Source organism: Neomonachus schauinslandi, chromosome 13 (genome assembly GCF_002201575.2).
Source record: "Neomonachus schauinslandi chromosome 13, ASM220157v2, whole genome shotgun sequence".
Lineage (NCBI taxonomy): Eukaryota > Metazoa > Chordata > Mammalia > Carnivora > Phocidae > Neomonachus > Neomonachus schauinslandi.
Window position 1 is genome coordinate 11,638,528 of NC_058415.1, and position 22,153 is coordinate 11,660,680.

Below are 22,153 nucleotides of genomic sequence, written 5' to 3' on the forward strand. Positions count from 1 at the left end.
TAACATACACTCACGTGATGGTGCAACCAATTTCCAGAACTCTCTTCATCTTGCAGAACTGAAATTCTGTCCCCATGAAACTACTCGCCATCCCCCACCCTCTGCCCCCCACCCCGCAACCACCATTCATTCCCCTTTCCACCTCTGTGAATTTGACGATTCTAGGTACCTCATGGAAGTAGAATTACACAGTATTTTTCTTTGAAGGACTGGCTGATTTCACATACCATAATGTCCTACAGATTCAGCCGTTAACATATGGCAGAATTCACTTCCTTTTCAAGGCTGAATAATGTTGCATTGTGTGTGTGTATCAATTTTGTTCATCCGTTCATCCATCAGTGGACACTTGGGTTGCTCCCACCTATTGGCCGCTGTGAATAATGCTGCTATGGATGTGGGTGTGTTCATTTGCTAGGGCTGCCCTAATAAAGTACCATAAATGAAGCGGCTTGAACAACAAAAATTTATTTTCTCCCAGTTCTGGGGGCTACAGGTCCAAGATCAACGTGGCAGCAGGGTTGGTTTCTTCTGAGGCCTCTCTCCTTGGCTGGTCGATGGCTATCTATCCTTTCCCCTGTCTTCACACAGTCTTTGTTCATGTCTCTGTCCTAAACCCTTTTTTAAAATATTTTATTTGTTTATGAGTGAAAGAGCAGGGGGAGCAGTAGAGGGAGAGGGAGAAGCAGACTCCACGCTGAGCACAGAGCCTGATGTGGGGCTCGATCTCAGGACCCTGAGATCATGACCTGAGCTGAAACCAAGCATCAGACGCTTAACCGACTGAGCCATCCAGGCACCAACCCCCCCCCCAATTTCTTCTTTTAAGGGCACCAGTCATATTGGATTAGAGCCTATCCCAATGATCTCATTTAACCTTAATTACCTCTTTAAAGACCTTATCTTTACAGATACATTGTGAAGTACTGGGGGCTAGGACTTCAGGCTATGAACTGGGGCTCAGTGGAGACACACAGTTTAGTCCATAACCTTGGATAAACAAATATCTCAGACTCTGTTTTCAGTTCTTTGGGGCTATATACCCAGAAATGGGATTGCTGCATCTTAGAGTAATTCTATTTTTAACTTTTTAAGGAAGAAAAATGTTTATTTATAAAGCCTATTTTTTTAAAGATTTTATTTCAGAGAGAGTGAGAGAGAGCATGAGCGGGGGGGGGAGGGGCAGGGGGAGAGGGAGAAACAGGCTCCCCGCTGAGCAGGGAACCCGATGCTGGACTCCATCCCAGGACCCTGAGATCTGACCTGAGCCGAAGGGAGATGCTTAACCAACTGAGCCACCCAGGCGCCCCAGTGAAGCATATTCTGCCTGCTTTTCCCCAAACCTTCCTGGCCATCTTTACTCTCCTCAAGCAAAGATCGCTGCAGTCACATCCAGCACCATATACTGCCTTTGTTTTTGTTGGATCCCAGGATTATTTTCAAGTTCCTAGGTGCGTCTTCCTTTGCTACCTCGATTTCTACAATGGCAGATCTCTAAAATTTCTGCAGAGCTGGCCCTAGAAAGGGGGCTTTATTGGAAAACAGGGTTCAGATCCTAAACTCTCCTCAACAGCAGTGTGACCTTGGGCAAGTTCCTGCGCCCCCCTGCCTCATCCTCAATCCCTCATCTGTGAAGGAGACATATTGGGGTGACAAATCCAAGGGGGTGCTAGGCAGAGATGATGTAAACAGAAGAGGCCAGAGAGTAGCGGGTGCCCTGGAGGAAGGTCCCCATACCTGGGCTACACCAGCTAGCCCTGTGACAGTGTAGACGGGTCCCCGGGCTTCCACAGACCTGCGCGCACGGTCTGTTCACCCCACGGCATGGAATCTCAGAGCCCAGTTCTTTCGTGTTGCCAGGTCAACTGGAATTATTTTTCTCTATTAGGAAGAAGAAAATGTTTTTTGAATGACTGGAATCTACCCAAAACAGCTCTAAAATTTACGTGACCTCAACTATTCTATCCAATTTCTGATATTTCTGGTACTATGCACTGAGACATCAATTTTAAAATCTTGACCCTTAGGTGCCTCATGAAACTTTCTACTTCAGTAAGATGTTTCGGATACTATAAAATTTACCCAAACTATACAGTTTTGTGCCTTTGGTATATTCACCAAGTTGTGTATTACTAGAAGCTAATTTTAGAACGTTTTCAATAGCCCAGAAAGAAACTCCACACCCAAGAGCAGTCATTCCCTAGTCCTCACCCTCTCACCCCCACTCCTGACAACCACTCATCTGCCTTCTGTCTCTCAAGATTGGCCTCGTCTGTACATTTCACATAAGTGAAATCATACAATACGTGGTCCTTTATGACCAGCTTCTTTCATTGAGCATAAACGATTTCAAGATTCACCCACGTTGTTGCATGTATCAGTAGTTCTTTATTTCTTATTGCCAAATAATATTCCATTGTAGGAATTACTTATCCGTTCATCAGCTAGTGGACATGTGGGTTATTAAACACTTCGGGACTATTCTGAAGAATGCGACTGGGAGCATTCGTGTACAGGTTTTGGGGTGGGCATGTTTTCCTTTTCCTTGGCTCTGCATCTAGGAGTAGAATTGCTGGGTTATATGGTTTTAAGGACCCACCAAACTGTTTCCCAAAGCTGCTGCACCTTTCTACAGTCTCATCAGCTGTGTAGGAGGCCCCGGTTTCTTCACATCCTCTACAGCTCTTGTTCTCACCTGTCTTTATGATAGCTAGCTCAGGGGGGGCTGAAGGGGTAGCTCACTGTAGTTTTTAACTTGTGTTCCCCTTATGATGAATGATGTTTAGCATCTTTCCGTACACTTATTGGCCATTGGTATTTCTTCTTTGCAGGAGTGTCTGTTCAGATCGTTTAGTCATGTTGTAGTTCAGTGATTTGCCCTTTTATTGTTTTAAGAGTTCTTTATATAACCTGGATATAAGTCCCTATGACCCTTGTTTTCATCCCCCAAATGATGCTCAGAATATACTGTTGAGATAGAAAGTATTCTAATACATGTGAAAAAACAGTACAAATAAAGTCTGATTTTTATCAAATTTGACCATAGAATGCTGAGGGAATCTGGTGTTTGTTTTCTGTAACCAGTGAATTTTAGCTAAAATAATCGGTAAATCCCAAAAATTACCCTCATTTTTTTCTAAACCATGCTAGTAGCTTACTCACAGTTACCAAAAATAGAAGATAAATATTAGATTGAAAAATATGTACATAATGGATTTACTTCTAGGGGAGTGACTCTGGATCACAACAGGACGGCAGAAAAAGGAAGAGGACTTTTAGCTGCATTTTACATGACATGTAGTACTATGAAAAACTAAAAAATTTTTTAAGAAAAATCACTTCCAAGGATGCCTGGCTGGCTCAACCAGTAGAGTATGCAACTCTTGATCTTGGGGTCATGATTTCAAGCCCCACTTGGGGCATAGAGTTTAAGAAAAATCACTTCCAGAATATTCTTGGTTATACCCTTCATCTTGAAAATTGAGTTTTGAACTTCATCAAATGAATGGTATGTTCATAAAATAACCCAGAAGCCATTAGAAATTTTTTAAATTATATACAAATAAAATATGAACCTAAAAAACAGGAATACAAATCAGAAGTCCACCCCACACTTGTGTATTTTCTGACTACCTTATTTCTAGCTTTGATGTTTGAGTAGATAAGTAATTCATCTTTCGTGGGTGACACTGTAGCAGTTGAAAAGCAAAAGCCAATTAAAGCCCATCACTGCAGTATTACTTTTGATCCAAAAAATAACTTGAGCGATACTGATTATCACCCAGTGCTTCTCAAAGCAGCATCCCTTGAAAGCTGATCGTTTACTAAGCCAAGAAATCTGTAACAGTTCACTGTTTGAGGTCAGCAGCCCCACGGATAGAGGCCACGTGCACCTTGCTCTTTCAAGTCCGTCCGAACAAATTTTGTGTCCCGCACTGGGTAACCCATCTTAGAGTTTTGAAAACCGAGAGGACTTTTTTTTTCCTTATTGTGTCCAAAATGTAGGAGAAAACCCATCGAGGCAGAGTACAGTGGCTTTAACCCCTTCATTGCCACCTTTTCCCACATCACCGGGTGAGAGGCCCACAGGAGACTCCTCTCACCCTTGCTTCTTACTACTTGTCTAGTATTTTGTACCATTTTTTCATTGTATTTTATAATCAGGAAAAATACAAACGAACCTGATTAAGATTCATACAATTCTGACATTTTTTTAAAAAATATTGAAAAGGGTCAGGATTCCTGACTATTTCACAGAGCTTCCACGAACGGGTTCATATGTTCAGAAGCTCCCAGCCTGGGGCAGGGCAGAGGACAACCATGCCCTCACCAGTCTCCTGGGCAGCAGGGGGCGGGGGGGCTCCAACAACAAGCTTGGAGGCTGGCTCCAGACTCCAGTTCTCGGATGGGGTGAGCTCTGAGCTGGGCCCTGCGGTGGCAGGCCCTGGTCGTGGGCGAGGGGAGAAACGGGCCGTCTTCCGCACTCCCGCTCTCAGGCCTGACCAGCTTGGCCCCAGTGGGCTGACGGGCAGCCACTCGTCCACCACTGTTGGTGGAGGTCCTGTTCCTGCACAGCCTTCCCAGAGAACGCTGCCAGAGGTTAAAAATGTAACTTTTATTTCAGTGAGGAAAAACTTGTGCATTCCTGAGCCCCGAGATTAATTCCCAATTTCAGTAGTATCAAAACAGACCAATGACTTCAACAATTGTCACTGGTTCTCGTATCATGACCAAACAAGGTGGTTGCCCCTCATGAAGGACTCTCCGGTATGACTATCGGCCACCGTTCTTGTGGTGTTTGCTGTCTACCAAAGGGACACCTAGGCTGTCCTCGCAAGCACGTTCGTAATTCCTCGGTACTCAGAGAGTGTGCCTTGGCCTAGCAGCAGGAACATCACCTTGGAGCTTATTAAAAATGCAAACCAACGGGCTCTGTGTCCAATCAACTGCATCAAACTTGGGGGTGTAGGGCCTGGGAAAGTGGGTTTTTACCAACCCTCCAGGGGATTCTGGGGCACATTTAAGTTTGACAACTTTTCATGCCTAAAAGGAAAAGAGAACAGTACAAAGAAAGAAACCAATACTGATTGTGCACAAGGTTATCTTTATAAACCAGCAAAGCGTGAGTACTCTAAGTGGAGAACCTAAGCAGCAGGAACCAACTACTCAAAGTCAAAGCTGACCATTGCGCCTCGAGATGATAGCCCTTTGCCCTCACAAGGCCAGGGACCCACAAAACACTTCTCAGAAATATAAATAAGTGTCCCTTGCAGGGAAGCAGACAGCAAACACACTGCTAGTACAACCAAATTCCTTAAACTCAAGCGAGCGTATCTGCAGGTAGGACCATATTGCCTTTGAACTCTCAAAATCATCTTTTATCCCAAAAAGCTTTCCCAAACTCCACGTCTTTAGCCACAACTTGGAGGTTCCCCTGGATCTTGGTCCAGAGGCCACATGCTCATTATTCTTCTTCATTTTTCCAGTAAAGGGTTACCTTCCAGTTCAACATTTACCTTGGAAGAGGGGACCATCTACTTGACTTCTGAGCCAAATGCTCTGGAAATGCAGGATGATAACACCTCCGTGCTTGATGTCTATTTAGTAAGTAATTCCAGTTTCTTCCCCTTCCCTTGTGTTTACAGATGGACCCAGGCCACAGCTTCCATAAGAACAGGTTCTATAAGGCCAGGCAAGCTGGGGTTTTAAAAGAAACCATGGCTCTCCATCATTGGTGTGTCTGTTCACAAGCCATGCTTTCACACAGTTCCTGTAGAACATTCCAGAAGAGAGTATGTAGGGTAAGACGCTAAATCACTCTACTTAATAAGAGAACAGATCCCCTAATTGTGAGGCAAAATGGGGCTCCTCCGTGTTAATGTCTTCTTTGACTCCAATGTATCCACCTTGTATGTGAGTCTTCTTGAATTCTGGGTTACTGCCTTGGTAAATTGGTAACTTAAGAGGCCCAGAACTGGGCTGTGGGAAGAACCTGCAGTCAGCACCAAAGAATCTCGGCTCTCTCCCTCATTTGTCACCAACCAGTGCCGTGACCTGGGCAGGCACCTCTCTGTGTGTCCTTGTTTGCCAAAGGAGGGAAATCATGCTGAGTTCACCAGGCTGCTTGGAGGATCATGAGTGAACGCCCTTGAGTGCCTGCCAAGTTGTCCAGTGATTTAAGTGAATTATTAGATGAGGTCTAGAAGGATGTAGGTTGGACTAAACTATGAAAGAGGAAAAGGGGTGTTTTCCCTATAAAGTATATCCCTGCACAAAATCACATGAAAGACCCAAGTGTTGATTTCAAGTTTTCCACTCTAGTAAGTTGTGCCGAGCATGAGTGTGCAAGCTCCATGTCAGGAACCAGCTCCACTTGGTGTGTCTCCTGACCACACCCACCACTCCCTCCTATGACCCAACCTAGCCCTCTATTCCCTCAAGTATGCTCTACAGGACCTCAGTCACCGAAAATGCTACTCATGATTGCAGAGCCCTCCAGCATCTTCTCACCTCTCCTAGAGTAAGATCCAAAGTCCTCAAAGCCCTGCATGGTCTAGATCTATGCTGCCTCTCTGCTCTCCTTTCCCTGCCTCTGTCTTCCTTACCCATACCATTCCAGCCACACTGGCCTTGGTATTCCTCCCACAACCAAGCATGTCTCTGCCTCAGGGCTTTTGCATTTGCCGTTACTGCCTGAATACACTTTCTTAGCTGTCCCAAGCTTGCTTCCTCACTCCCTTCAGTTTCAGCCCAAATATCATCTCAGATAGGCTTTCCTTGACCCCTTATGTAAAATAGAAGCCCTCACCCTACAAAAACCATTGACAAAGGACTTTTTTTTTATAACCTCTGAATATCCTGGTTGTAGCACCAAAGGATTTTTTTCCACTGGGCAACCCTCCTCCTCACACTGCCCCCACTTTTTGAAAATAAGTTATAGTGCATTTTAAAATCCTTACAGAAGAGTTGGTTCCTCTGTACAACCAAGAAGATAGGGAGTTAAATAGGGGGAAAAATTACAGTAATTTTTTGGTCCCAGAGTAAATTTGAAAAACCAAATCTGATCTTAATGAGCTAAGAGTTCATGCTCCTTGTATCTTTAAAACAACAGATTTGCACCGCCCGGGGGGCATGTGATCCTCCCCAGAGGAACAGAAGATCACAGGGTAGTTAAATGGCCCTGCTGATCTCAGTTACCCTATGTGTTACCCTTACTCCTTTGCTGGAAAGCTTGTATCATTAGTCATTTCAATTTCTCCTCCTTGGTACTGTCCATTTCATTTATAAAAAAAACTGCTTCTGTCCTTTTATTAGCATCCCATTTTACTACGCTTCTGTGCCTTTCTTGGACACGGAGAAGCCAAACTTTTCAGAAAGGGTTAATGCTTGTCTCCAGAAGTCACAGGGAAAAGCCCCAGTCTTCACTGTCGGTGACTGAAAGCACTCTGAGCACCAGTTCGAAATGAAGGAAGCTGGGAGTTGAGAACTGAAGGAGGCAGTGGGGATGGTCCTCTGCCCAGCCTTCCCGGCACTGGGCTGTTGCGGTTCACAAGTCTGGGAGGCGAGAGGAGTCGAGCAGCAGAGAAGGTAACAAGGCAGTAGAAATTCTCACCAAGCTTGGCGAAAAGCTGATCGAGCCTAATCGTGTTTTGTAGCTACTCACGATAAGCTATTTAGCATTTTTTCCTGTTTCCTACAAGCCTGGTGGTCCTAAATACTTCGTCTTAAGCCATTTAATCCCCACAACCCGCTCTGAAGCGGATGGAGCTCCATTTTACGGAAAGGAAATGGACGCCCAGGGCGATTAGCCACTTGCCCCAGGTGATGCAGCAAGTAACCGGTCAGAGCTGGGATTCAAACCAGCCGAGCGGAGCCCCAGGCCCGCTCTTAATGACTGAGCTGCGCTTTCTGCTTTAGGAATCACGCTGCCTTTGCCAGAGAGAAATTAGATTCCGAGAAGTTAAAGGGTTGGTCCAAAATCACACAAGGCAACGTGCAAGGAACACAGAGGAAAGAGAATACAGGGACAAATTTGGGTGAATAAACATGGGCTCGTTTTACATTTCAATATGGAATGTGAACATTCAAGAATGCTGTAAAGGGAACAGTTCACTGCTGCTTGGAGAGCATGGGATTTTGAACAGTAACAAGGAGCCACGGCGCGCCCACCATGTGCCTCCAGCCAGTGTCCCCGGGCTTTCCCCCCATGAGAGGCTCCAGGCAGGTAGGGCTTAGGTTGGTCTCCGTACAGGTAAAGACACGGAGGTCCCTTCTGCTAGTTCTCAGAGCTGGTAAAGGGCAGGGTGGAAATTCAACTCCCGCTCCCTATGCTCTGCCCCCCCCAAACCCAACCCTGTGAGCACCCGTCCCTACGGCTTTGGCACTGGCTATGCGTCTGGGTCTCCCAGCCACGCTGTTGTAATCCTGTTCCTTGGGAAGGTGAGAGATGGACCCATCGAAGAGGGGGGAGTTATGTTGAGAACAGTGTGTGCAAGGTTCTAGTTTTCAATGTTCTAGCCCAACAGTTCTTTAAATCTTTTGATACCAGTACATCTTCAAAAGTCTTGGGGATCCCAGAGTTTCTGTGTATGTGGATTCCATCTATCAAGATTTTTAAAAATGAGAAAATTTAGCATTTATTCAGTTCAGTATGTAATCATTCATTCATTCAAAATAACTGTTAGTGTTGAGAAGAGTGACATTATTTTAGATCTTTTAAAATCCCTAGCATCTGGCTTAATAGAAGGTAGCTTCTCAGGTCTGTTCTTAGGTTAGTCTGTTGTGATAGGGCACGTCCTTTACCAACACTCTGTGCCCATGAGAGGCCCTGGAAATTAAAGGAGAGATGACATCTTCATATCCTTAACAGAGACCTGATGGATCCCCAGCAATGGTCTCTCACCCGCTTGTTCTAGCGCCTTCACTTAGCCCCTTCCTCTGCTGCAGAACCACACGGGGCATAAATTAATCCCACAGAAGCAGGCAGCTGGGTTCTGTGGCTATTTCTGCCTCTTGTTAATCATTGACCTTGAATTGATCACCCATTCAGGGCCTCCGTTTTCTCATCTATAAAATGGATCATTCCATCACCTCTAAGACCTCTGCTAGCTCGAGCCTGCTGGGGCTTCCTCTAAATTCCATGGAGTTACACTAAAAGAAGATTTGACCGGAGTAGCTATAGTTCTTTGCCCAAATTCTGCTGTGTCATCCCGTCCTCCTCTATCCTAAACCTTCACGGTATTTAAATTTCTTCACAGTACATCTAGAAAGTCTGCACCATGAATTTGTAATTCCAGGGTGTGTTTTCACACTGGATTTTTTTTTTTTTCCTTGCTCTTCCAGTTCTGAAAGGACGTAGCTCATTGCCCTCCCTTCACTGTTTTCATTTGCCTCTATACTGTGGAAAGAGTGAATGGAAAAGATAAGCAGGAGAAAGGAAAACCTTTGTCTTGCCTTCCTGTGGACCTAATTAGAATCCTCTTCATCAAAGGCATCCTCTCTTGAAAGGCAGCTGGAGGCTTCTGTGGGGACATTGTGTTCAGAATTGTAACAAGACATAGTCTGGTTTCTCTTGTAACGCTTCTTCTCCTTTAAGGTACAGGGTTTCTCTAGTAGATCTCACCCAATCCCCCAGTGCTATTATTTGTATACTAATATAGAATACCACCCATATCCCTTTAAAAATATACAGGATTTAAACCCAAATAATGTATGCACACCAGATAACATACGATATTTCCTTTTAGGGATCCACCCACATGATGCACATATCAGTTAGGTTGGCTGTCCTGCTTTCTGCTGTAATTAGACATGAAACTGAAAGCATAGTTTACCTTAAAAGGCAGCTAATTGTTCCATTACCCTTAGTAAAGAAAGCATTGGGTTCAGGTTTCGTGTTCCTAGCTATCATCCTTCAGGGGCGCCCGGGAGGCTCAGTCAGTTAAGCGCCTGCCTTCGGCTCAGGTCATGATCCCAGGGTCGTGGGATCGAGCCCCACATCGGGCTTCTTGCTCAGTGGGGAGTCTGCTTCTCTCTCTGCCTGCCACTTCTCTTGCTTGTGCTCACTGTTCTGTCAAATAAATACACAAAATCTTAAAAAAAAAAAAAAAATGAAAAGGCCATTCACCTTCACTCTAGAGAGTTCAGGGCTGATTCATCTGCCACTATTCAAATCAAGGCGGGGGGAGGGGTTTCTGAAGACGGTTTATCCAGTGACCAAAGATACGTTTTCCATTGAATTTTGAGTTGACGGCACAGATTAGGGTATTTAAAAGGCTTCAGTAGGGCGCCTGGGTGGCTCAGTTGGTTAAGCGACTGCCTTCGGCTCAGGTCATGATCCTGGAGTCCCGGGATCGAGTCCCACATCAGGCTCCCTGCTCAGCGGGGGGTCTGCTTCTCCCTCTGACCCGCTTCCCTCTCATGCTCTCTGTCTCTCATTCTCTCTCTCAAATAAAAAAAAAAAAATCTTTAAAAGGCTTCAGCAGAGATGAGCAGGCTCTGCTGACTGAGAAGGGGCAATCATGCCGGGCTCACAAGAGAGCCAGATGCCCCCGTGTGAACATTGATGCTGGCACCTTCACTGTTACTCCAGTTGCTAAGGTAGTTACCTCTGCCGGAAGTAGAATGCAGTCTTGTCTCAAGGGGAAGAGCAACCACCAGCAAAACGCAGCTGAGCAATGTTATGGGGATGACTAGCCGGGAGCCACTGGGTAAGTGGGAGATAATGCAGTCCCTTTTTTCCTAACACAGAAGTTTGAGAGACGGCTGCCATTAAACAGTGACTTTCTTTAGTCTGAAGGTTATACCCTTTTCGTTTTTTACACTTTCCCTATTAACATCCTCTCACTAATCGGTACTTTCATCCAGATAGGTGTCTCTGCAAGACAGCCGTTTGAAGTCCAAAAATAGCTGTGGGCAAAGGAGAAGAAACAGTTAAGCCATTTCTTAGCCATGCCTGCACTGGAGATTAATGCTCTGATGTGCAGCTGGTGGACAGCTTGATTATTTAACGGGTCTTTAGGGTGGCTAATAATACTCTTTGATCACAGGACGAAGGGTGGCAGAGAAGTGAAAATGATTGAATTAACAGCTTATCATAGCATTATGTATGAGAAAAGCCTGAGAAAAAGAAGGAAAACACTTTAAATTAGGTCACAGGGGTCTTAGAAGACCCACTGGAACTTTTTGGCAGGAGAAACTGCATTTGTGGATTGGACTCCACTGGCATTGAGCATAAAGACTTGTATGCAGAGTATCAGGTCCTTTAATCACTCCTGTTTGAGCCAGATTGGATGCTGCGAGGGGTGTTGATTTGAAACAGGGGCAATTCTATTGCTTCTCAGCAGAGAGCTAGAATCCCCATCTGCCAAAGACACTGCTTGGGTTGTGGTAGATTTTAGTGAGAGCAGAGGAGGAGGAGAGCAAATCACTGCCTTTGGCTTGTAAGGCGTTCAAGCAGAACGCCGTTTCCTTCCACCATATTGAGCACATTGGTAAGAAATGGAGAGATTTCAGGAAGAGCAAAATAGGACCTTTTATCTACAGAAGTGCTTGGCCCTCTTAAGTCATTGACCAAATATTATTTCTAAGACATGTGGATGAGTGGAGAAAATGGATCCCACTGTCTGGCCCCATGGCACCCACAAGTGATTCCCATACTAACACAAGCTTTCAAATTAACGAGGCAAGCCAGCAGTCTATGATAGCAGGTCACCCATTGGATTGTTTTTAAAACCAACAGTGTTCAACTACTGTGTGAGGATTAGCTAAGGGAATTGGAGTTAGCCAGGCCTACTGGCTTCTCAGTTAAATTACGCCCAGAATTAGCCATTGAGTGACAGCTTGCGGGGCTAGGGTAGGCTTTTTGTTGTTGTTGGGTCCTAGCTTTACAGTGACTCCTGGCCTCACAGGCCACCGCGATGGCTGCCTTCTTCAAGGTCAGCTCTGCACGTGAGCTTGCCTCAGTCTCCAACTGATTGGGGGGGAGGGGGTCCTCATTTCTCCACCTTTGCCTCCTGGCACTGACTTCCCTTCTCCGACGCACTCCCTCCAGAATCTCGCTTCTGTCTCGGCTCTCCGTTTCCGTATTCTCCCTTGTCATCAGGAGCCAATGTTTACTGGTCTCCTGAGCCTTTCCAACTCTTGGGAAAAAAAGCATGTGAGGAACAACAGTCTCTCATGGTGTGACCTTAGAGACCACCAGGCACTGAGCCTGCAGGAAACAAATCGCAAACTCAACATGAACCTCGTTAGGAACAAAACGGGAAGTTTAGGGAAACCAAGTTTAAATCCTACCCGTGGACAGGGCTGTCCTCGTCCCTACTCTTCACTCTTGTGGGATCTGAGAAGGAATGGGAACAGGGCTGTCCTCATCCCTACTGCTCGCTCTTGTGGGATCTGAAAAGGAATGGGAAAATCTGGTAGAAGGGAGAAGGTTGTAAGGATTACACACTTAATAAAAAAACAAGGCCTCCCTGGGTGTGGTGAATGGGATGAGGAGGACCCGGGAGGGGAGATCTGAGGGCTTGGCCTCCCTTGCTTTTGTCTCTACCTGTGTTAGTTTCCAAGCGCTGGCCGAACACAAAGTCCCCGGATCTAGGTGGCTTAAACACGAGTGTATTGTGTCACAGTTGGAGGCCAGAAGTCTGGATCAAGGTGTCAGCAGGGCCAGGCTCCACCTGAAGGCGCTAGGAGGAGATCCTTGCCGGCTTCTTCCAGCTTCTGGTGGCTGGTGTGTTCCTTGGCATTCTTAGCCTTGCAGCCCTAATCCCTGCCTGTGTCTTCACGTGGCCTTCTCCTCTGTGTGTCCTCCCTTCTCCTCCTAACATCAGGCAAAGCTACCCCACACCCTTGTATGAACGGAGATTTTGACGGTGTTCCTGCTTTTGGTGACCCCTACTGCCACCTACTGGCAGAAAGGCGCCTCTGCCCGCGGGGGAGCAGGAGTGGCGGAAGTCCTCGAATTGAAACCGACTGAAGAGCAAGTGTGCCGGTCACTGGACTCTTTCCACCCCGTGGACTTTCTCGCAGACTCAGTGCTGTGCGTGCACGTGTGGCAGGGCCACACCCTGCAGGTGTCGACGGTAGTTCCCTGGGACAGGCCCAGCACCTGCCACCCTTCCAGTCGGACCGCAGGCTATTGCTAACGATCAGGTGCCAAAATGCAGGTGTCGGTCTTCCCTAGGATCTGAGCACGCCCTCCTCCGCTGTCAAGGTCCATCCTACTCGAGCCTCATGGAGAGGCCCTTTAGCAGTTCAGGGATTCAACAGAGAAAATGCTCTTTTTACTGTTTGAGCAGCAACCTTAACGAAGTATCAACAGATACAAGGTGGAGAAATCCTTTTCTTCACTTTGAATCTCTGACAGGTTGTCCTTACAGCCTCTCAACTCCTGGGTGCCTGTGTATTTTGAGGTAACCCCAAGTAAGGAATAGGATTAAGTGTTTTAAAAATCAGAGATTTTAACTTAAAACAACAACAACAACAACAACAACACTTTCTAAACCCCAGTAATGGCTGCTGTCTTAGTTTCCTAGGGCTGTCGTAACAAAGTACCACCAACTAGGTGGCTTAGACAATGGAAATTTATTGTCTCACAGCTCCGGAGGCCAGAAGCCAGAGGTCAGGGTGTTGGCAGGGTCGGTTCCTTCTGAGGGCCTTGGGGGAAGGAGGTGTTCCAGGCCCCTCACCTTGGCTTGTAGAGAATGGTCGTCTCCCTGTGTCTTCACATGGACTTCCCTGTATGTGTCCAAATTTCCCCTTTTGGTAAAGACACCCACCATACTGGATTAGGGCTCACCCTCCTCACTTTATTTTAACCTAATTATCTCTGTAAACACCCTACCTCCAAATAGGGTCACATTGTGAGGTCCTGGGGATTAGGACTTCAACATAGCAATTTCAGAAAGCTACAACTCAACCCATTATGGCTACAGTGCCTTTTTGTAAAGAAAATGGTACCAATAGAAGTGCTGAGACAAAGTCTTGATCGGAGTATAGCTTCTAGTTCCTACCCTCTAGACTGAGGCCAGGGGCCTCTGGCCTCTTTCTGTTTTCCTTCTGTCTAAGTGGAAGAGAACCCAGTGTTCTCATCCGAAGGCAGTGCTCCTTTTCAAATGAAACCAAGATTCTATTCCCATCCCCAACATTTTCCAACTGAAGCATAAGCAGGGGTCAGAGTGAATTCGGTTGTAGCTCCAGGATTATAGGATATATCAGATGACAAGATAACCACTCAGATTTATAATTAGCAGAAGTCACTCAAGTGCTGGAAAGTCTGCTGTGGAATTGTCAGCCTATAGACATCATTGATGCCCTCAGGCTGCTCTTGGGCTTTTGGAAAACAAATTAATCAGGTAGGGAACTGTGTTAAAACATCACTGCTGCACTAAGAGTTTAAAAAATGAAAGGCCATAATCTTCATTCCCGTGAGACATCTACAATGAGTGCCAGCTTTTTTCCTGAGTCTCTTCTCATCATTGTAGGCACGCCTCTTTTTACTGCATGTTTTACCAGTTCCAGGTTTGTGGCAACTCCGCGTTGAGCAAGTCTTTCGGCGCCATTTTTCCAACAGCGTTTGCTGACTTTGTGTCTGTGTGTCACAATCTGGTAATTTTTATAACATTTCAAACTTTTTCATTATTATATTTGTTTTAGTGATCTCTAATAGTTTGGGGAGCCACAAACCACACCTACATGAGACAGCCAACTTAATAAATGTGTGTTCTGACTGCCCCACCCCGTGGCCGTTTCCCTATCTCTTTCCCTCTCCTCAGGCCCTCCTATTCCCTGGCACATAACAATATTGAAATTAGGCTAGTTAATAACCCTACAAGGGCCTCTAAGTGTTCAAGAAAAAGGAAGAGTCTCAGGTCTCTCACTTTAAATCAAAAGCTAGAAGTGATTAAGCTTAACAAGGAAAGCATTTTGGAAATAGAGATGGACCATAAGCTAGGCCTCTTACACCCAACAGTTAGCCAAGATGTGAATGCAAAGGAAAGGCTCTTGAACGAAACTGAAAGCCCTACTCCAGTGAATACAGAAATGATAAGAAAGTGAAACGGCCTTATTGCTCATAGGAAGAAAGTTCTAGTGGTCTGGATAGAAGACCAAACCAGCCATAACAATTCCTTGAGCCAAAGTGTAATCCCCAGCAAGGCCCTAACTCTCTCCAATTCTGTGAAGGCTGAGAGGTAAGGAAGCTGCAGAAGAAAAGTCTGCAGCTAGCAGGGGGTTGGTTCATGAGGTTTAAGGAAGGAAGCCATGTCCATGACATGAACGTGTGTAAGGCGAAGCACCAAGGGCTGATGTAGGAGTTGTAGCCAGTGATCCAGAGAATCTAGCTAAGATCATTAATGAAGACAGCTACACTGACCAACAGATTTTCAGTGTAGACACAACAGTCTTATATCTGAAGAAGATACCATCTAGGACTTACATAGCTGGAGGACTCCAAGTCTGCCCTGAAAGCTTCAAAGGACAGGCTGCCCCTCTTGGTAGAGGCTAGTAGGGGCTAACGTGACTTTAAGTTGAAGGTGGTGCTCATTTACCATTCTGAAAATCCCAGGGCCCTTAAGAATTATGCAAATCCTACTACTCCTGTGCTCTTGTAGATGGAACAAAGCCTAGATGACCACACATCTGTTTCCAGCATGGTTTACTGAGTATTTCAAGCCCAAACTGTTGAGACCTACTGCTCAGAAAACAATATTCCCTTCAAAATATTGCTGTTCCTGGACAATGCGCCCAGTCACCCAACAGCTCTGATGGAGATGTACAGTGAAACTGTTGTTTTCGAGCCTGCTAACAAAACATCCATTCTGGAGCCCATGGAGCAAGGAGTCATTGTGACTTTCAAGTCTTAAGAAATACATCTCTTAAGGCCATAGCTGCCAAACATCATGATTCCTCTGATGGATCAGGGCAGAGTAAATTGAAAATGTTCTGGAAAGGATTTACTATCCTAGATGTCATAAAGAACATTCGTAATTCATGGGAAGAGGTCAAAATATCAACATGAATAAGAGTTTGGAAGAAGTTGATTCCAATCCTTATGGATGACTTTGAGAAATTCAAGATTTCAGTGGAGGACATAACTGCAAATGTGGTGCGAAGAGCAAGAAAACTAGCAGGAGAGCCTGAAGATGGGACCGAATTGCTGCAATCCCATGATATAACCTGAACAGATGAGTTGTTTCTTATAGATAAAGAAAATGGTTTCTTGAGATGGAATCTATTCCTGGCGAAGATACTGTGAAGATTGTTGAAATGACGGCAAAGAATTTCAACTATTACACAAACTTAGTTGATAGCGCATCAGCAGGGTTTGAGAGGATTGACCACAATTTTGAAAGAAGTTCTACTGTGGGTAAAATGCTACCCAACAGCATCGCATCCTACAGAGAAATGATTCATGAAAGCAAGAGTCGATCAATGCAGCAAGCTTCATTGCTGTCTTATTTTAAGAAATGGCCACAGTCTCCCCAACCTTCAGCAACCAGCACTCTGATCAGTCAGCCATCATCAACATCAAGGCAAGACCCCCCCCCCACCAGCAAAGAGATTACAGTTTGCTGAAAGCTGAGATGATGGTTAGCCCTTCCTTGGCAATACCAGATTTTTTAATTAAAGCATGTTCATTGTTCTTTAGACATAGTCCTGTTGCACACGTAGCAGACTACAGTATAGTCTAAACATAACTTTGATATGCACTGCAACACCGAAAGATTCATTTGCCTGTTTCAGTATGCACTTCATTGTGATGATCTGGAACCTAACCCACAACATCTCCAAGTACACCTGTCATCTATCTGCTGCTTGGTATGGAACTCTTTGATAGGCCATTTAATCGTGGGCACGAGGCCCGGTACTCCCTGTGCTGCCAAGAGCTCAAATTTCAGCACACGTTCTGCCAGACTGGGCACAACATGGTGGTTCTCATCCAAACTGGGTATACCCTTCAAGGACATTCCAAATTTCGCATTCTGCCTCATGGGTTCTTGGTTCAACGCCTACAGTTCCTGGTTCTCAGAAAAGTATTTTCACCTCTGATTCCAAGCCTAAAAAAATTTTTTAAGTGTCAAGGTAGGCAGCTTGGACCCTAGCTTCTCTAAGGTTCCTTCCATCTATGAAATGGCACAGCAGTGTGTGATGGGACCTATTCATGTGCCAGGTCCTCACTTCTGGAGCACTAGTCTGAACCTTCATTTCACCTCCAGGAAAACGGTGAGCTTTTATAGTCCTGCAGCGACTGGACTAAGAGAAATCCCCCCTCCTATCTATCTTCTAGTGCTTGTGCCTTGGGAAGTAACCCCCAACATGAGGTAGGGAGGAATACAGCAAAATGCAAATATAGAGCCTCAGCTAAAAGAAGAAAAAAGATTCAAAACTTCCCAGAGTCCAGTGGTGGCTGTTTTGTGTTTGAAATTCAGGGAGTTCTGAGAAGTCAATCTGGTGAACCCCGATTGAGAGATGGAGGGGACCCCAGAGCCACGGAGATGAGATGAGGATGAGGCATTGTGAAGCCTTTATGTACGTGTAGGTGGTGACGCTGTGTGTTTTGGCCACAGTGAGTGCAGCGAGGCAGGACTAGGTGCTGTGCTCTCATGGCTATAGAAGGAACATCAGCCAGGAGACTAGGAATAGATAATAGAAAGGAAACAGAGCAGGGCTGAGGTAAACAGAATTCAGAAATTGCTGATGGAAATAGGGGCTTGGTGTAGAAAAAGGAAATAGGGGATTATTACCTATGTCAGCCTGGAAAGAAAAAAAGAAATCAGTGCTTTCCTCACATGTGTAATGGATGAGAATTTCAATCTGAGGGGCACCTGGGTGGCTCAGTCTGTTGGGTATCTGCCTTCGGCTCAGGTCCTGATCTCAGGCTCCTGGGATGGAGCCCCCGTGTCAGGCTCTCTGCTCAGCGGGAAATCTGCTTCTCCCGCTCACTCTCCCTCTGTGGGTTCTCAACCTCTCTCTCTCAAATGAATAAATACAATATTAAAAAAAAAAAAAAATTCATCCTGAAACCAAAGTGAGGATGCATTTGGACACCATACAGGAAAACCATGGAGCCCTTGGCCTATACCTAAGGTAGATAGAGTTTAAAAAGAACATCACCCCAAGGGCTCATGGAACATGGAGACATCGTGGCCATTTTTAGTGCTGTTCATATTGGCCAATCTGACAATTGCGAAGCTCTGCCTGGCCACCACATTCCATCTCTTACAAAATTTTATTGACTAAATACATCTTTTAAATGTAGGTTTAGACACTTAACAAAATGGCAGTAGTACCTACCTATCAATAATTACGTTGGAGCATTTAGATGATTTATATTTAATCAAAAAACATGAGACAGCAGAATGCATAAAAAATCAAGACCTATTTCTATGCTGCCTAAAAAACACTCACTTCAGACCTAAAGACACAGATAGACCAAAAGTGAAGGGATGGAAAAAATTATGTTCCATGCAGATGCAAGTGGGAGAAAAAAGCCAGGATAGCAATACTTAACAAAATAAATAGACTTTAAAAGAAAGACTGTAGGGGCCCCTGGGTGGCTCAGTCGGTTAACCTTCGGACTCTTGATTTCAGCTCAGATCATGGTCTTGGGGTCCTGGGATCAAGCTGCATGTCAAGCCCCGTGTCAGGCTCCCTGCTCAGTGGGGAGTCTGCTTCTCCCTCTCCCTTTGCCACTCCCCCTGCTTGCTCTCTCTCAAATAAATAAATAAAATCTTAAAAACACACACACACACAACCAGATAGACCTGAATATATATGGAACATTCCATGCAAAACCAAATGAATGCATTATTTTCAAATGCACATGGAACATTCTCCAGGACATATCACATGTTAGGCCACAAAACAAATTTCAATAAATTTAAAAAGACTGAAATCATATCATGCATATTCTCCAATCACAACAGAATGAAACTAGTTATCAATCAAAAGGAAAAAAATTGGAAAAAACACAAACACTTTGGAGGCTAAACACCATGCTACTAAAAAGCCAATGGGTCAACAAAGAAATGAAAAAGGAGATTGAAAAAATACATGGAGACAAAAGAAACTAAAAACAACAATCCAAAATCTTTGGGACACAACTAAAGCATTTCTCTTTTTTTTTTTTTTTTAAGATTTTATTTATTTGAGAGAGAGAGACACAGCGAGAGAAGGAACACAAGCAGGGGGAGTGGGAGAGGGAGAAGCAGGCTTCCCGCCGAGCAGGGAGCCCAATGCAGGGCTCGATCCCAGGACCCTGGGATCATGACCTGAGCCGAAGGCAGACGCTTAATGGCTGAGCCACCCAGGTGCCCCAACTAAAGCATTTCTAAGAGGAAAATTTATACTGATACCTTTCTCAAGAGAAAGTATCTCAAAAAAAAAAAAAAAAAAAACTAACCTTACACTTAAAGTAACTAGAAAAAAGAACAAACCAAGCCTGGAGGTAGCCACAGCAATCAGACAAGAAATAAAAGGCATCAGAATTGGTAAGAAAACTGTCACTATTTGCAGATGATACTATACATAGAAAACCATAGAAAACCCTAAAGACTCCACCAAAAAACTATTAGAACTAATAAGTGATGTCAGTGAAGTTATAGGACACAAAATACACAGAAATCAGTTGAGTTTCTAGACACTAATAACCAAGTAGCACAAAGAGAAATTAAGAAAGTAACTCCAGGGCGCCTGGGTGGCTCAGTTGGTTAAGTGACTGCCTTCGGCTCAGGTCATGATCCTGGAGTCCTGGATCGAGTCCCACATCGGGCTCCCTGCTCAGCGGGGAGTCTGCTTCTCCCTCTGACCCTCCCCCCTCTCATGTGCTCTCTCTCATTCTCTCTCTCAAATAAATAAATAAAACCTTAAAAAAAGAAAGTAACTCCATTTATATTTGCACCACAAGTAATAAAATACCTAGGAATAAGTTTAAGGAGGTAAAAGGCCCGTACTCTGCAAACTACATAACACTGATAAGAGAAATAGAAGATGACACAAATGAAAATATAGTCCATGCTCTTGGATTGGAAGAATTAATATTGTTAAAATGTTCATACTACCCAAAGCAATGTACAAGTTCAGTTCAATCCCTATCAAAACACCAACAGCATTTTTCACAGAGCTAGGACAATAATACTAAAATTTGTATGGAAGTACAAAAGACCCTGAAATACCCAAAACAGTCTTAAGGAAGAAGAAAACTTGAGGTATCACAATCCCAGATTTTAGGATCTATTGCAAAGCTACAGTAACGAACACAGTATAGTATTGTCACAAAAATAGATGCACAGATCAGTGGAAGAGAGCCCGTAAATAAAACCACACACTGATGGTCCATTAATCTATGACAGAGAAGGCACGAATATACAATGGGGAAAAGATACTCTCTTTGATCAGTAGTACTGGGAAAACTGGACAGCTACAGCCAAAGAATGAAACTGGACCACTTTCTCACGCCATACACAAAAAATAAACTCAAAGTGGATTAAAAATCAAAATGTGAGATGTAAAACCATTAAATCCCTAAAAAAAAAGCAAAGGCAGTAATTTCTTTGACACTGGCTATGAAAACGTTTTTCTAGGTAGGTCTCCTCAGACAAGGGAAACAAACGCCAAAATTAACTACTGGGACTACACCAAAATGAAAAGCTTCTCCACAGCAAAGCAAACCATCAACAAAATGAAAAAGGCAACCCACTGAACAAGAGAAGATATTTGCAATCAATATATCCCATAAGAGGTAGTATCCAAAATAAAGAATTTATACAATTCAACACATACATACACAGTCTGATTTAAAAATAAAATCTGGGGGCGCCTGGGTGGCTCAGATGGTTGAGCGTCTGCCTTCGGCTCAGGTCATGATCCCAGCGTCCTGGGATCGAGCCCCGCATCGGGCTCTCTGCTCAGCGGGGAGTCTGCTTCTCCCTCTCCCTCTGCCCCTCCCTTCGTGCTCCCTCTGCTGCACTCATACTCTCTCTCTCTCTTTCAAATATAAATAAAATCTTTAAAAAAATAGAAATAAAATCTGAGTAGACATTTTTCCAAAGAAGGCATACCAATGCCAACAGACTCATCATCAAGGAAATGCTAATCAAAACCACAGCAGGGAATCCCTTCACACTTGTCAGAATGGCTAGAATCAAAAAGTCAAGAAGTAAGTGTTGGCAAGGATGTGGAGAAAAAGGAACCCTTGTGCATTACTGGTGGGAATGTAAACAGTAACAGCCACTATGGAAAACACTAAGGTTTCTCACAAAGTTAATAATAGAAATACCATATGATCCAGTAATTCCAATACTGGGTATTTATCCAAAGAAAACAAAAACACTAATTCTAAAAGGCACATGCGCCCCTGTATTTATTGCAGCATTATTTACAGTACCCAAGATACGGAAGCAGCCCAAGTGTCCATCGACTGATGAATGGATAAAGAAGACGGGATACATATACACCATGGATTATTACTCAGACGTAAAAAAAAAAAAAGATCTTGCCATTTGCCACAATATTGATGGAGCTAAAGGGTACTATGCTAAGTGAAGTCAGACAAAGACAAATACATGATTTCACTTGTATATGCAATCTAAACAACAAAAAGCAGAAATAGACTCATAAATACAGAGAGCAAACTGATGATTGCCAGAGGGGAGGGTGGTGGGGGAAGGGGCAAAATGAGTGAAGGGGAGTGGGAGACACAGGCTTCCAGTTACGGACTGAGTAAGGCATGGGAACAGAAGGTACCACATGGAGAATACAGTCAGTGGTATGTAACAGCATTTTATGGAGACAGATGGTAACTACACTTCCAGTGAGCGTAGCATAACGTAGAGACAAGTCAAATCACTAGGTTTTATACCTGGAACTAATGTAACATCGTGTGTCAACTGTCCTTCAATAAAAAAAAAATTAAAATTTCAAAAAATAAACAGGTTAAGGGTGTGGGTGTGTGGGCGTGGGTGTGTGTGTTTCTCAGGCAAAATGTTTGGGGGAAAAATATGTATATAAGGCTTGGAAACAAGCCTAGAAAGGAGACCTCAGAAATGCAGTGTCTCAACTTTGATGCCCTCTGCACATGGCTCTGGGAAGCCCATGTTGGAGGGCTCCACTTTTAGGGTCCTCCTGGGGTATCAGGCCTCCCCCCCGCCCCCCA

At 44.5% G+C, this 22,153-nt stretch overlaps 1 protein-coding gene across 1 annotated transcript in view; it reads left to right on the forward strand.

Annotated features, from left to right (window-relative positions):
• PIP5K1B (phosphatidylinositol-4-phosphate 5-kinase type 1 beta) overlaps positions 1 to 22,153 on the forward strand; it is a 297,843-nt gene that overhangs the window by 270,322 nt on the left and 5,368 nt on the right. The window contains exon 14 of the mRNA XM_021694307.2: positions 5,487 to 5,604. Coding sequence (XP_021549982.1) covers positions 5,487 to 5,604 — 118 coding nt within the window. The remainder of the gene's footprint in view (positions 1 to 5,486; positions 5,605 to 22,153) is intronic.